The 15,915-nt window shown below is 39.0% G+C and overlaps 1 protein-coding gene across 1 annotated transcript in view; it reads right to left on the reverse strand.

Moving 5' to 3' along the window:
* Window positions 1-1,622: 1,622 nt before the first annotated feature.
* Window positions 1,623-15,915, reverse strand: part of PARG (poly(ADP-ribose) glycohydrolase) — a 63,586-nt gene continuing 49,293 nt past the window's right edge. Inside the window, exons 15-18 of the mRNA XM_054163924.1 lie at window positions 15,425-15,533; window positions 11,107-11,212; window positions 5,386-5,514; window positions 1,623-4,639 (exon numbers count right to left, since the gene is read on the reverse strand). Of these exons, the coding sequence (XP_054019899.1) occupies window positions 4,476-4,639; window positions 5,386-5,514; window positions 11,107-11,212; window positions 15,425-15,533 (508 nt within the window). The 3' untranslated portion in view covers window positions 1,623-4,475. The remainder of the gene's footprint in view (window positions 4,640-5,385; window positions 5,515-11,106; window positions 11,213-15,424; window positions 15,534-15,915) is intronic.

The following is a 15,915-nucleotide window of genomic DNA, read 5'->3' on the forward strand; positions in this document are numbered from 1 at the left end:
TGGATGTTCTCACTCTTGTCAAAAATGTACCACAAAATAGGGAAAGAAGACTTTCTGCCATTTATTTTTAAAGAAAGGGAAAACCCCACCATCTAAGGCAAACACCACATCTCCCTACATTGGCTAACACACAAATAACATAAGTGAACCTTACAGAGCTTATTTGGCTATCCCAAAAGCCTGACATCCACCTGTCTGTCCTGCCGTAGCAAGCTGCTTAGGCTAAGAGGATGCAGACTGTTTGGAATATAAATGCCAGAAGCTGTGAAATGCAGTTGTCTGGGACTTCTCTGTTAAAAGACTGACATAAGTGGGAAGCCAATGGTTTGCAGTGGAAAGATGGGAAAAGTCCATGGGGAAGTAGCCCTTGCAATTGTGCTTGATCCCTAAGGAGTTATCTCCACAGCCGCCTACTAAGAATTAGTGAAACGTATTCCTGAGGATGTTTGCCGATTAGATCAGTGGCAGCCTGGGACAGGAGACTGGCAGCTGCTTCCCCACTGCAGCAACACAGAGTGGGAGCACCTTTCCTGCTCACCCATCACATGGGATTTGCAGGCTACAACACAAAGGACATCAAACCTTCTCTACTTGACACCGTGCTACCACAAGTCTCTAGGTGATCCAAAATTTAGCCAAACACTTCTTATAGAGAACAGTGCCGTTTTGGCCATTTCATGAAAAGAATTAAATGTAAAACCAGGAATGCCAAACCATCCTGAGGATGAACTGAGACCCACTGTGCAGCAGCCAGCACACTGGTTGCTGGAGACTGCTGCATCAGGCAGAACATCAGTCTCAGGTTTACAATATATGCAAATATTTATGCAACATATTAGTTATATATTTTTAGGGGTTTATTCACTTTGATTTAGTTTTAGTTCCTCTATGAAGTGCTAAGAATAATTACTTGCTTCCCAAAAGCAACTTGGGAATTAACATAAAAACATCTGCATATGGCCACACACATTTGCATGAAATCTCACATTCACGCTAACACAGTTTATAGTAGTTACTTCCTTTTGCATTGCCATACAAAATGGAAGCAACCACTACAATATTGTACAGAAAGACTAAATTAATTACTTACATTTTATGTGTCAAAATACGTGAATGGTTAAATCTACTGCTAGAACTACCTGTACATTCAAATATGCTTGAATTTTTCTGTCCTGGAAAGCATATTACAAGACAAAGCACACAATATTGCTTCAGTCAGAGCTTTTTAATTGTATTCCTACAAAATCATGTAAACATCAGCATAAAGATCCAGAAAAATCAATAGAATGTAATGGTGCATAAACTGTAAGGTTAGGAGAATGTCAGGAACACTTCCAACAGTTTATAAATTAATATATACACTAATGGGTACTCATCATTAGATAAGAACACCTCAAAATTGAGGCGCAAGAACTGTAAATAAACAGAAGTGCTCCATTATCAAACTTGACTCTGAGGCAACACTGCAATCTACACAACTGCCTGCCATTTCTTCATAGTAAGCATTCAATTTAGATGCTAAAAAGTATAAAACAAAAGTTTCAGTAGGAAGTTTATTTTTATTTCAAATAATATAGCAAACATCCCTACAATAATAAATTCCCCTTAAAAAATTTAAAAAAAAAAATATGAAGGCTTCATAGAAAGAAAAATAGAAGAAAAAAAATGAAGGCTTCATAAAAAGGTTTCTGGAAGAGTGAAACTGAAGCTTACTAGGCTGCACAAAGAGATCACTGTCATCTCCATTCCATGCTACTTTAAACACAGCACCAACAGGCATCTCCAGTTAAAGAAACCCTTTCAGGTGGTTTATAAATGGGAGACTGGTGAGTGGAGGGAAAAAGAAAGAAGATGCAGAGCACATACTGGGCTGATGCAAAATTCCTGTTTCCACATGCAGCATTCTGGGCAGTTTAGTTTTTTATTGATTTAAGAAGTCACAGGAATGTAACACCATTATGAAATTGTTAGCTTGGAGATAAATTGCTTAAACACCTTCCCAAAACAACCGAGAAAAAAAAATCTTCAGCCTTTCCACAATCAATTCATATTCCAAGTGTTCTTCCAACATTGTCCTTTACATGTTCAGTGACACACAGCAGAATGCAGGATATATCACTCATTCAGTTGACACATTAAACAGAAGATGAGTCATTATTTTCCTTTCTTCTGTCCATACAAACATGGGGGGGAGGGCAGGAAAAGTAGGGTAAACCTATCCTAATCTGAAATAAAAAGCATTCTTCCCCATGTCTGAAAATTCTCAGATATCAGTGAAAATACAGACAGAATAAAATTACTTGGATTGTCCTGGAAACACTGGACACTGCAAACACTCTCTTAACTGGATACTTTAAATTATGATGTTCAGAAACTCTTTCCAAAGTTAAACATATTTTCTCTTTCCAGAGCTGAAACAACTTCATGCCATATTATTTTGGTACACTTTCCATACCTGACCAATCACTTCCTCTCACAATGAAAACAAGTATTGCACTAAAATTTTTATTTACAATAAAGGGGAGGTCACATCTAGCCACCTAAAGCTTTTTGCTATAATTTCTTCCAGTTGTTTAGGAACAAATTCACCTTTTCTATAGGAAATCCTGAGTAATAAGATGAAGAAGTTTTGGCAGATAGCACCAATTTTCCATCACTTGTCTTAATTAACAGGGTACATTTATCAGTAGCAGCAATGCATCTAGAAGCACTCTCATAGTCGGAACCTAAATGCCAAGTAAGAGCTTAGCAGAAAACAGTTACTCCTTTTGCCGGACTGTGAGCCAACACTGACAGACTAGGAGAAAAGATTTCCACTAACTCTGAAGATACAAGTTGCAAACACAGAAAAACACCTGAAATTCCAGCCCAAAACTTTTCCTTATAACTGACAGGGGTGGAGAAAACTACAGCTGGTGGGAAGAAGGGGAAGAAAACTGCTGCATCTATCACCTTCCAAACACCATGCTTCCAAAATACCCACTTAACATTAATGCAAAGGTGCAGCACTCTTTAGGTGTTTTATAAATGACCCAAACTCTTTGCTATTGCTTCCACCACAGCACCTCAAGCAGTGAGTGCTTTGTTGTAAGCCAGACTGCCAACAGCATTTCATTACTGTTTTGCGTTTCAGGGTTGGTGAAGTTTTATCTGACACTAACCAAAAGGATTTGTTGATACTAAAGGCACAGCTCACTGCATTTCCTCCTGTGGTTTTCACTTGCATTGCTAAAATTGGTTACAGCAACCCTGACAGACCAGAAAAATCTAATACAGGGGACGCAAAATTTAGCAACTTAGGCTTAAAATAAACTGTGTTTAAATTACTAACAGACAAATCTTTCATTGGATTGGCCCTGTACCTGGAAAAATCCTATCACAGATGTATCTGCAGTTTTGGGTAAACTATTAATGTACAACAACAATGCTAATTTGGTATTCACAGAGATAGTAATAGCACAGTTTTATACATCTTTTGCCCTGTCTTCATTGGTAATGTTCACATACCTGAAAAAGCAAAGGTGCAAACTCCTAGTAAGAGCTCATACTCTTAATTGTACTGTGCAGACTTTCCTCCCACTGATATGTAAGTGATATCCATTTCCTCAGTTATGTTATCCCATGGGGATCTTATACTCACATATATGCATACTACAATAAAGAATGGATATGACAAGATAAATACAACTAGCAGACCTTAGTTCAAATGATATTGCCAACAACAGTAAGCCTTGGGAAACTTTCCTTATACTAACATCTCTAATACCTTGTTCAGTATTGTAACAGCACCAATCAAATGATATTGAGAGTTTCATGTCAAAATATTTCCCTCTGCTCCTAACTCTGGTTACATTTCTCAGTTTCGTATTCTCCCACATTTTGATATTTCTCTACTTCATGCTAACTTCTGTGTCTGACTTGATAAAGACAATGTAGCTGTGGAATGCATTATAGCTCCTCCAAAATCTTTCCAATTTTAACCATTTAATATATTTAAATCAGGACATTTAAAGTCAAATAAATAAGAAAGTTGGTAAGAACAATGAAGTTACTCTGGCAGTCTTAAGAAGGTAATCAAATTATGTCAATTTTCAGTATGATCATTCCAACACTTCTCTCCAAAATAACCCCTGGAGTTACATGGCTGCCTGTACTTCAGCACTAAGCTTGCAAGAGAAGTCTAGATAAGACCTGTGAAAAATAAAGGCAAAGGAGTACAGAGAATGCAAACCAGATTTACCAAAGAAATCTTTTTCTGTACACACATGAACAAGGTTTTAATGTATGAAACCATCAAAACAAACAAACAAAAAAAATCTTGTCTTCTCCAGGGTGGGTTTTCTTTGGGCATTACACATTAACTACCAATGCAGTCAATATATATTAAGTTAAGCCAATTCATACATGATACCCAGCAATCCACATAATATACCAGTGGGAGGAGATGAACAATATTCTGATCAAATACATTTATTTTAATCCTCAATGCACAACCCTTTTTCTTCATCATCATCAGTAGAATCTGCATAGGACTCAATGGTGTTGTATATGAAAGAGTACAGCTTGACATCTGGTCCTGAAGTAGAACAGCTTCTGCATTCTTCATTGTAGTATCTCAGTAACAGCCTGTAAATGTCCCCTTAAAAACAATGGGGAAAAAAATTTAAGACCATGCTATAAAAGGACTGTACAGTTGCAAATAATGACTAGAAATGCACACTTTAGCCAAGACAGTGACTAGGAATGTTTCTTTATACAAGCAGTGAAAGAGTAGGTAGACAACCCTTTAAGGGGAACATGACTGTTTCCAAGCTTGTTCAAAATACAGGGTGGGCTCCTACAACTTTCTCCTGAGCTTTCTCCACAAGCTATCTGAACATCAGGTTTGCCTATGTATTACCTACAAAACATACTGCAGTTATCTAGCCTTGTGCTTCTGTCCCAGAAATTGATGGCATTTAACAATTACAGTGGGGCAACGGATACACTGCTTTTCTTGTATTACTACTGATCACATCTTGCAGGATCAAGCCAGAACCACTATGACAAATCTGTATCAAGAATGTGTAAGCAGATTTTTCCTTTAAAAAAAAAAAAAAAAAAAAAAAAAAGAAAGTAGTTTTATGTACCACATCTATGTGTGTTTTCCAAATTCTTGAGTGAACTCCCAAATGAATTAGAAAAGGATTCTAGAAGTCTTCATACACATACACTCTGTGCATCTGAGCCTGAATCAGAAGAGCTCTCCACTCTGGAAACAGGTATAAACAAACTGACACCTGCTTGCTTGTGTTCAGGACTTGATGAGAGCAGTTCCTACTGGACAGCTTTCACTTTTAGAGATGGTTAGGTGTCTGTTACATGACAAGATTTCTTTATGCTCACCAATAGTTTGGCCCTTCTCACAGAGAAAAGTGTGCATGCTGTAAATATCCCGCATCAGCTCCACATCTCCAAAGGTAAAGTAAACAACATCACGCCCAGCCTCAGCAGCTGCCATTATCTGTATTAAGGCTGAAATGACAAAAAAGGAAGATCACTTATATGAATACAGAGTACAACGATTTTCCAAAGGGAAAACAAAACCTAAGCTTAGAGCAACTAATTGTATCACCCATCCTCAGGTGAACACTGCAAAGCAGTTTGAAAAATTGATCGGTATTTCCAGAGACAGGGATCTAGTGGAGAGAGTCTAACAGATGACTAAAGGACTTGAACATCTCTCCTATCAAGAAGGGTTAAGAGAACTGGGGCTGTTCGGTCTTGAGAAGGCTGGGAGGGGATCTTATTAAGGTCTATAAATATCTGAGGAGTGGGTGTCAAGATGAAGGTGCCAGCCTCTTTTTGGCAGTGCCCAATGATAGGACAAAGAACAATAGGCGTAAGCTGGAACACAGTAAGTTTCACCTCAACATAAGGAGAAACTTCTTTACTGAGGGTGACAAGAGTCCTGGAACAGGCTGCCTGGAAAGGGTGTGGATTCTCCTCTGGAGACTTTCAAAACCCACCTGGATGTGTTCCTGTGTGATCTGCCATAGGTGATCCTGCTTTGGCAGGGTGGTTGAACTCAGCGATTCCTGGAGGTCCCTTCCAACCCCTAACATTCTATGACTCTATGATTACATTTTTACAACAAAGTAAAGAATCCTGGCCACTGCAGCTCTGAGTGTTGAAGAGCTCTGCTAGAGTCACTAATAACAACCACTCTTTACAGATAAGCAATGTGATAAAAATCAAAGGGGTCCTTGTCTGTCCCTAAGCAGCATGCAGCCATTTATCCAATCAATGTGCATGACAGCACATACTGGTTCAAGCTGCTTGCATCATGTCACAAATAGTGGGGTAAAATACATACATAAGCAAGTCACAATTCCCATTCTCTGACATCCTTCCAAAGGAGTGGAGCCAACCCTTTCACTAGCTACACAAAACAAGAGCTGATTCAACATACAGCTCCCAAGAGACCTATGGTTCTGCAGCCTCTTACTGCACAATTTAAGGAGCAGTAACAGAAGTAAACAACATGGAATATGGCATCTCATTCTGACCTACAGAAGTGAGTGGTGACATCAGGAATGCAACTCAGGTTATTTAACTTTCAGCTTCATGCCAAACATGCTCAACCAAATTCTGTCAATGGTTAACATTACAAAATAAACTTTTGTTTTCCTATGAGGAAGCATTCTCATTTCTTTTCCAATCTTGGAAACAGATTTTTCAAGATTCATTTTGAAAAATCATCCAGGGTATTGAACAATGGTCCCACTAAGCCAGCCTAATGACCCACTGCAGAAAGTAGCTCTGGTCCACCTACATTTTCTCCCTTCTCACCCACCTCCTGACTTCTCTGAAGCTCTCAGGTGTTCATCAGACATTTCAGTAAGTCAATTCCATTCAGTTACTTGGCAGAAAATTTATATCACAAAACAATAAAAGCTAATTATTTTCTGCCAGATAAGCAGCTGAATTGGCTGAGTGAAGGGTTTGCTATGGGCCAGAGCTGATGCAAGGGAAGGCATCAGACCATACAGCCAAGAGCAAGCAAGGGGAGAAGAAAAAACAGGAGCCTTTTAGGGAGCACCAAATTGTTAACAGTGGTACAGCTTTTCCACCAAGCAGTACTGTGAGGCTGGAGTGTCACAGATGCATGCAATCAAACACACCTTCATTTCAGGTAATGCTAGAAGAGGGCAAATAATGGGCCCCAGCAAGTATTTTATCTGTTGTGACTTGTCTTATTTCAGAGTCTTTGAGTACAGCTCTGATATTAATTTTTTCCTTTTTCTGCCCAGTAAGTAGAATTAAACTGTGATTAATATTGTCTTTGTAAAGATTAATTTTAAATAAAACAGCATATGTGTTGCATTTCCACCCACTAGTGGAAACTAAATAGAAAGCTGATCAAGGTTCAGCTCAACAATCTTTCACATTTTTAAACAGAGACCTAATAAAAGACTGCATTCTTTATTAAACAAACAAACAACCCCAAACAACCTTTCTGGCAAACCCATAGCTAATATTATAAATGACATGATTCACATGTGAAATTAATCTCAATCTGGGAATGATACTTTAATTAAACTACTGAACCAGCTGTGGATTTGGTAAAGCTTCAGTAGTTCAGCTTTTAAAGGGTCTAATTAGCTTGCATAGGGGAACAGAACCTAATGAATCTTACTTTATTATTCATTCCAAACAATGCAGTTTCACTTTACAGAATATATTAAAATTCCTTACTGTTTATCTTGAATTGCTGGTAAGTCTTGTGAAACACGGGACAAAATTTCTGTCATGAATTAGGCTTCACAACCTTCTGGGCATTAATTTCATAAAGTACTGATACGGAGCAATAGAGCCTCTGGTACAGGGCACTGGAGGGATGTGGGGTCTCTTGCTCCTTGCACTCAGCTGATGTGATGCTATTTAACTCTTCTGGACTCACACCTGTGCTGACATACCTTCCTCTATGACCTGGCAAGAGTGATAGAAGCATAACACAAATCCATCTGGGACCCAGCTATCCTCACAAGCCTGACATGTTTAGTGCCTTTTAGCCAGTGGAAAGAATGTTCTCACCAGGGACTCCACACTGCACAACGGTTGTGGCAGTGCAGCCCAAATACAGAGAGCAGTGGGAGGGAAGTGACAGTAGAGGCAGAGCTGGGGCAAGCAGAGCAGAACTCCACTGCTGCAGGCACAGCAGTGCAACAAGGGAAGGAATACTCATTACTCCCCAAGCCCTTGCCTACTGTGCAGGATCAGAACTGCAGTACCATCACGGCAGACCTCAACATCACATGGATTTACATGAGGCAAGACAGGTGTTTTCCTCTCCTTCCACTAATCCTACAAGGCTCTTGATAAAGTTGATGGCAGCCTTCTATTGAATTTTATTTTCTCAAATACGAATACTAACTCAACCAAAGAGTTCTCACAATTGTTACAGGTTACATTCACGTATTTATGAGATGCCTCATCAATCATCTCCTTTGTGTTTTCAATGAAGCAACTCCTCCACTCTTTAGACAGTTACACGGTCTTTCTGTTGCTAGTAATTGTTAAATTATCCTCTGGTTGTAAAAGCAAGACTAGACCTCTCAACTTCTCCCAAATGCAGCAGCTTTTTTTTCTTTCATTATTGAAAGTTTATACTAAAAGTGTTCTGAAATATCCCTGATTTAGCTGGAATCTGGCTTGTTTATATACCACGTGTTATAAAGCCAGATTATTTTTTTCCTTCCTTAAGACAACTTTAGTGTTTGCATCAGCTGTGGCCTTCAGTGAAACAGTATTTTCTACTCAATCGTGTTCCTTTAATCCATGAAAAAGAAAGAAAATCATAATGCATTATGGTGCTTATCCAGTTATATCCAATGACAGCAAATACTTTGGTGGTTCTGAAGCCTGTGTTACAGATCCAGATACTACTTCTGAACAGACAAGGATCTATATTTAAGACTGCTATATGAAAAAGTAACATTTTAAACTATAGAAATTATTTTATTATTGCAATACACTATCAAGCCTATGTAGGCAACAAAAGCTATTTATTTGGGTTCCATGAAATCGCAGTCCTGACAATCTCAGAGTTTCCTAAAATATATTCTGAAATTAAGAATTTCTGACCCCCTATGAAGTGTAAAGAAATTTCTAGTGCAAGAAATGTGCTTATAGTGAGGTGAAACCAGTGCGAGTCTGTGGTCAGAATAACCCTATGCAGCATTTTAGAATACGTATGATAGGCGTGTGTGTGAATTAGAAAAGACTTCATTTAGTTATCACATCTCAAATGCAACTCCATTCTGAAAAAATCCACATGATAAACTATTGTACTCCTTTTTCAGCTCATGGTTTACAATAAACTCCTGAAGCCCCCTTGTTTCTAGTCAGCATTAGCACAGAGAAAAATGCCACATACTGAACAACTAGCTGCATATCCGATAGCACATCACTGTCATTTAATTCTCTTTACTAAGTATTGGATTTTCAGCATCAACTGAGAAATGTTTACAAGAAGAGTAACTGAAGTGCACTTCAAACTACGTTTGTTTTTGTAAGGCTTTTTACCAAAAGAACATGAGAAGACTTCAGAGTACACAAAGATTTCAATGAATTTTTCTAATGTCAGCACACTAACTTGCTGTTGTTAATTCTTACAGACTTTGGGGGGAAAAAAAAGAGTTGATCCACAACCAGATGAGAAGTTAAATAAGCTGTAACTAAAATATTGAATTAAAATAGAACAGAGAATGATCAAGTCTTTACATGCTCTTGTTCTGCCTAGGGCTCATACTCAAGTCCCAAAGTACCACATCTCATGGCTCATTCCTTTGTCTACCTCAATGGCTTTTCTTAATGGTCATCTCACCAAAATGGACTCAGCTCTGGTGGTCTTTGTCATCATGCTCCAGTTTTCAGCTCTGATTGATGGGGAGAAGAGCTAAAAGCATTGCAGTGAGCAATCCATATTCCAAAATTCACATCCAGAGTTGATCAAATAATGGCTTAGATCACACAAGCCATATTTTTTATCAGAAACCCATGCATTAAAAAGAACTATACATGGGATATTACAGTTCATGTCCACAAGTAGGCCTTATGCAAATCAAAACATTTATTAAACCTTCCTAATATAATTATAATCAAGTGTGACCGGGTCTTGCAGTACATACTACTTCTGATACTGACAATCTGCACTTGGCAGCCCATTTTATCTAATGGAAATCAGAAACAACTGTCAGGAAATCAGTGAGCATTGAGGAATAAAGAAAAAGATGCTCAATGAATAAAACACATTAAAAAAGAAAAATAACGGAGCTGGTAGCTTGCTTATTGTTTCTCTCAATGTAACTACCTAAAGCTGTTCAGAAAAGCAAAATTTAAATACTCTCCAAGTATTTGAAAACCAGTAAAAATGTAAATTCCTACTCAGAGCTATATGGATCAGGATATCAATTTAAATGTCAGGATTCATCAGTTCTTGACTTGATGGGAAAAACACTTAAATGAATGTAGGCATGTGATGTCTGCTGCATTATAAATACTCTAATTAAAAATAAAAGAACATGAGAAAGTGAGTAATAGAGAAGGCAAGTCAGGAAAGAACAAAGCATATCTAAGTGACTCTCTGGCATACAGCAATATATGAGGAGCAAAACATTAAGCATTGCCAGCAAATTTATGAAGCCTTGCAAATTCCCAGGAACTTCAAACAACTTTGCAGAGTTAGGCAGAATCTAAAAAGAATCCTTCAGAATAGTCAGCTGCTTTATATGACTGAGAACTTTCGTGATCACACACCCATGCTTTTGAAGGCTTCAGTGCTAAGGGTCCTTGTAAATTCAGCATTTCTCCATCATATACTTACTTCAAATACTAAACTAAAAATAGCACATAGAAACAGAGTGGGTTTTTTGTTGTTCAAGGTCCCATGGCCTAATGATTCAGTTTTGTGGACAGTTTAACTATTATTCCGGTTCTTAGCTAAAATGTGTAACTCAGAACAAAAAAAAAAACCCAACAAAATGTACTTAAGCAAACAAAGCAAGCTAAAAAAAAAAAAATAATCAAAATCTGAGTTCAAGTCAATGAAGAACTATAATTTACCTTTTAATCGGGAGTCCCCTCCAAAGGCACCACATCCCCAGTTTCCTGTGGCTATTGCAGAGAGATGTTGAGGTGGAACATTGGGTCGAGAGAAGCCACAGAAGGCCTGCAAGAGTCATAAGATGAAGCTGACAAGCAATCTGGTGTGATAAATTCAAACAATAGAATGGGGGGGGGGGGTGTGTGTGTAATCAGTATTATCTTCTAGCAATAGCAAATTAAAACTTTTCCAATATACAATTAGTGTCCCTTTAAATTTAAGGTTAATCACTTGAAAATTTAAGAACACAAGAATTTTGCCTTATTTGGATCTAAGTTGAAACTTATATACAGATGCTGGCTCCTAGGGCTTTCAACTCAGATATAGGAAACTTTCCAGGATAGCCAGAGAAGAGGATAACTTTAACAGTAGATTGTATCATGTTTGTTGCTTTTGGGCTCATTTAGCACACATGAAAGCTGAACTGCTGTGTCCAGTGTTACCGAATGGTCTAATGCAATAAATGAGGGTAGGAGAAAGAAGTGTGACATTCACTAAGAAATCTTGAGTAAAGGCAGGGTCTTCCATGTATACAAACCCAGGATAGTTCTTCAGGAAGTCTCCACAGCAAAAAAATTCACTGAATTGGTACAATTGCTTGGTACAGATTGGAGCACCCACAGCTTTATTCTGATCTCATCTAAGCTGCAAATCCAGACATCCAAGAGTTGTAATTTAGCAGGGTAGCATATAATTCAGAGTTTGCATGAGAAGTACTTACACATCATCAAGGGCATGTGGCTTAAGCTTTTTCAAAGCCAGAGCTGTTAGTGTGCTTTATGTCCAAAGCATATTTGTAGAAAACCAGTGGGCCAAGCAAGCTACCCTGGCTGTGTGGGCAATAATTCTTCAAACACCATCTTCCCAGTGAGGGAAATGGATTGCTGTTGCAACAGCATCCCATTTTCTTTTCAGCTTCAACTAATGGATGTGTATTTCTCAATTCACCAGGACACAGAGAACAAAAACTGTCTTATCAGACACAATAAGAAAGTCAGCAAATACTTAGCAGGAATACAGCAGCAATGGACAGTAATATGTAAGTGCTCCTCTCTGGGTTTTCATAGTAAATAAAAGACAGAGATTAAAAGGGGTTGTTTTTTTGTGGGGTTTTTTGGTTGGTTGGTTTCAGGTGTGTGTGTTTTTGTGGCTTTTTTTGTTTGTTTGTTTGTTTTTTAGGCAGCTAAAATGCACCAATATTTAAATAGGCTTCGCCTAGAAAGACAGCAATGTGAAAGCCTTCTATGCAGTTGTAAAACAGTTGCTAAGCAGAAGAGCTGCTCCTTTTGAACTACAAAAATCAATCTGCTTTTAGGCTGGCCACAACTTCAAATATATGGTATTGTATTATTTTGAAGTTTTAAGAAGACTCACTTTAAGTTGCTTCCTAATGTCTAACTAAACAGTAGGCAAACAAAAAGAACCCCTGGATGCTGGGCTGTGTTTACTAATACACAATACACAATACACTTGTATTTCAACGCTTGTGTGTATATACTGTGCTTACTGAGTCATGATTTTATTATCTCAGAGTTGCAGCTGGAGGTGTTCAAGAGGGGATTGGACGTGGCACTTGGTGCCATGGTTTAGTCATGAGGTCTGTAGTGACAGGTTGGACTTGATGATCTTTGAGGTCTCTTCCAACCTTGATGATTCTGTGATTCTTATTCCATAAAGTTATTTTTGCCCACAGAAAAATCTTAATATTTTTTAACCAAGCTGAGAGAGCTCATAGTACATTCCAAGATACTTAATTTGTTAAAATATTATAGAATCTCCAATACACTTATTGAAATTTTTAGTGTAGTAAGCAGAGAATTATCTCAGGCTTAACATTTTATTTAAATACCAATCAGTCCTTATCTAACAACATCAATGACACTGATACACTGTGTAGAAGTCACATGGATCTACCATAACTTATTTGAAAATCCAAACCTAATCTAAAATATTGAAAATTGTAGACAGATCATAAATTCACTAGAGTAGGTACTCTGAATTTTGTACTAAGATATTACTGAAGTTTACAGAATTTATTTACTGTCTTTATCAGGCCTAATTTCATTACCAACCATGAAGAAACAAGCTGATGAGTGTTAGTCAAAATGCTAAGGTTTTACAACTAAATTAAATTATTCCTTCAGCACTGTGTATTGTTTCAGGGGAAGGGAGGAAAGATCAGCTTTCTGGTATATTCCCTTTCCAGCTGAGAAGTAACAACACACTGCCTTACGTTTTTATTTATTTAAAATGCATCCTATATTATTTTACAGCTTCCCATACTACAGAAGGCAGGAGACTAACAACAGTAGTATTAGGTCCTTACATTCAACACCTTAGCCAAAGCAGAGGCCAGCTGCATCTTGTAACACAGACGCACACTAAGCAGACTATCATTAGCATGTTTTGAACCCAAATATAAACACATTAATATAGTATAACTCTGTAAGCATCCTTGTACTCAACTGAAATAACAGTCCACAGACCTCTCAATGCCTATGCCTTACATTAGCCATGCAGGGCCCTCATTCTGGCTCATTAGCCTTCTTGTGCACTTGTGAGAATTTGATATATGAACTGAGGATGGATAGCAGGCATCTCATTTGGAGAGAACATTTATGCGTGGGATAAGAACAAAGGCCTTGAAAACATTGACACACGTTGAAAGCTAAGGCTTCAGAACTGTTAACAGATCACTGCTGACAATTAGTAGTCATGGAAAAAGTACAACCTCAAGAGCTGGGAAAAGACAGCTTTAGCTTCAACAAAAGAAGCAGCAGCAAAGCAAGAACAAGTGACACGGAAATCTCAGCCACGTACATGATAAAGCACCTCCCATGGCTTCGAAAAATAACACCATGTTCCCAAACGTAATGCGGCGCACGGTCTAAGGCAGAGACCAAGGGGTGGGAGCCGTCTAGAAACGCAAGTGTCTTATTTAAGGGCAGGAGCTCAAATTAGAGAGGGCATGTGAGACAAAAAGAAGATGCCCACTGCTCTTCCAGTTTTCCTTGTCACAGAGCTCTTCAGCATGGTAGTGTTGATGACTACACCCATTGGAGCAGTGCAGTTTTGTATACACACAGCTTACATAGAGCAAGGTCAAGGACTACTGCTATGAACACATACTGATAATGACTAAAGTGTAAGAATTATTAGCAGGAAGTGTGCTGTTCTGAATGCCAGTCAGGAAGTTTGGTATGAAGCATTAAAACTGACCTGATTTACCAATCTTCTGAACACCCTCATCACTGTAAGCTCTAGCTAGTGTGTACATACACATTGCAGCTTACAGCTATTGTGCAAATAAAGATAAGAGATTTATGAACAGCTGAAGCTGATCTAAAGAAAACATCAACATGTAAAATTATACACTCCCAGGTAATATGTCAATACCCCAAGAGCAAACAGGAAAGGTGGAAGAAAAGCAAGTGGCCCCATATTTATGAACTGATACCATGTTAAAACGTGAGGCACCTCCTTCTCCACCTTGATTACAGGGCTATAATAGAATAAACCAGGTTGGAAGAGACCTTCAAGATCATCGCGTCCAACCTATCAACCAATCCAACCCACCTAACCAACTAACCCATGGCACCAAGCACCCTATCAAGTCTCCTCCTGAACACCTCCAATGATGGTGGCTCCACCACGCCCCTCGGCAGCCCATTCCAATGGCCAATCACTCTCTCTGAGAAGAACTTATTCCTAACATCCAGCCTAAACCTCCCCTGGCACAGCCTGAGACTATGTCCTCTTGTTCTGGTGCTGGCTGCCTGGGAGAAGAGATCAACCTCCACCTGTCTACAACCTCCCTTCAGGTAGTTGTAGAGGGCAATGAGGTCACCCCTGAACCTCCTCTTCTCCAGGTTAAGCAACCCCAGGTCCCTCAGCCTCTCCTCATAGGGCTTGTGTTCCAAACCCCTCACCAACTTTGTTGCCCTTCTCTGGACACGCTCCAGCAAGTCAACATCCTTCCTAATAAGGATGAGAGCTAACCATGCAAAGAGAATTTAAAATGGTCATTTAAAACAACAGGGTAGAGTTAAAGCTTGTATCCAAATTTCATTTAGATTTTTGAAAGTTACATAACATACAGCTCTCCCAGTCTTTCTATCTGATAAGCTTCTGCTGTAACACTGGACAACTAAACCCTGAGGCAGACCTTTTCTAAGAGACAACTAAGCAAGAACTTCCTTAGCTGAAGATAACAATACACAAATATTTGAAAAGGTACTATAAACATTAGACTACAGGCCACTGTAAGAAGTCACTTGCCTTGTTGAGCTCCCTTCTAATTTTCTCTGGACCAAACTGATCAAGAAAACGTCTGAAGTGAAATGCATCTATAGCAACAATTTCAGTGTAGCGTCGCTGCCATTCATCCCTAGATTGGAAGAAGAAATAAGGATAACATTAGTTGTTTCATATCGCAGTATCACTAAGGTTAGAAGAGACCTCGAGGATCATCGAGTCCAACCTGTCACCACAGACCTCATGACTAGGCCATGGCACCAAGTGCCACGTCCAATCTCCTCTTGAACACCTCCAGGGACAGTGACTCCACCACCTCCCTGGGCAGCCCATTCCAACGACGAACGACTCGCTCAGTGAAGAACTTTCTCCTCACCTCGAGTCTAAACCTCCCCTGGTGCAGCTTGAGACTGTGTCCCCTTGTTCTGGTGCTGGTTGCCTGGGAGAAGAGACCAACCCCTTCCTGGCTACAACCACCTCTAAAGTAGTTGTAGAGGGCAATGAGGTCACCCCTG

This window comes from Dryobates pubescens, chromosome 8 (assembly GCF_014839835.1).
Source record: "Dryobates pubescens isolate bDryPub1 chromosome 8, bDryPub1.pri, whole genome shotgun sequence".
Classification (NCBI taxonomy): Eukaryota; Metazoa; Chordata; class Aves; order Piciformes; family Picidae; genus Dryobates; species Dryobates pubescens.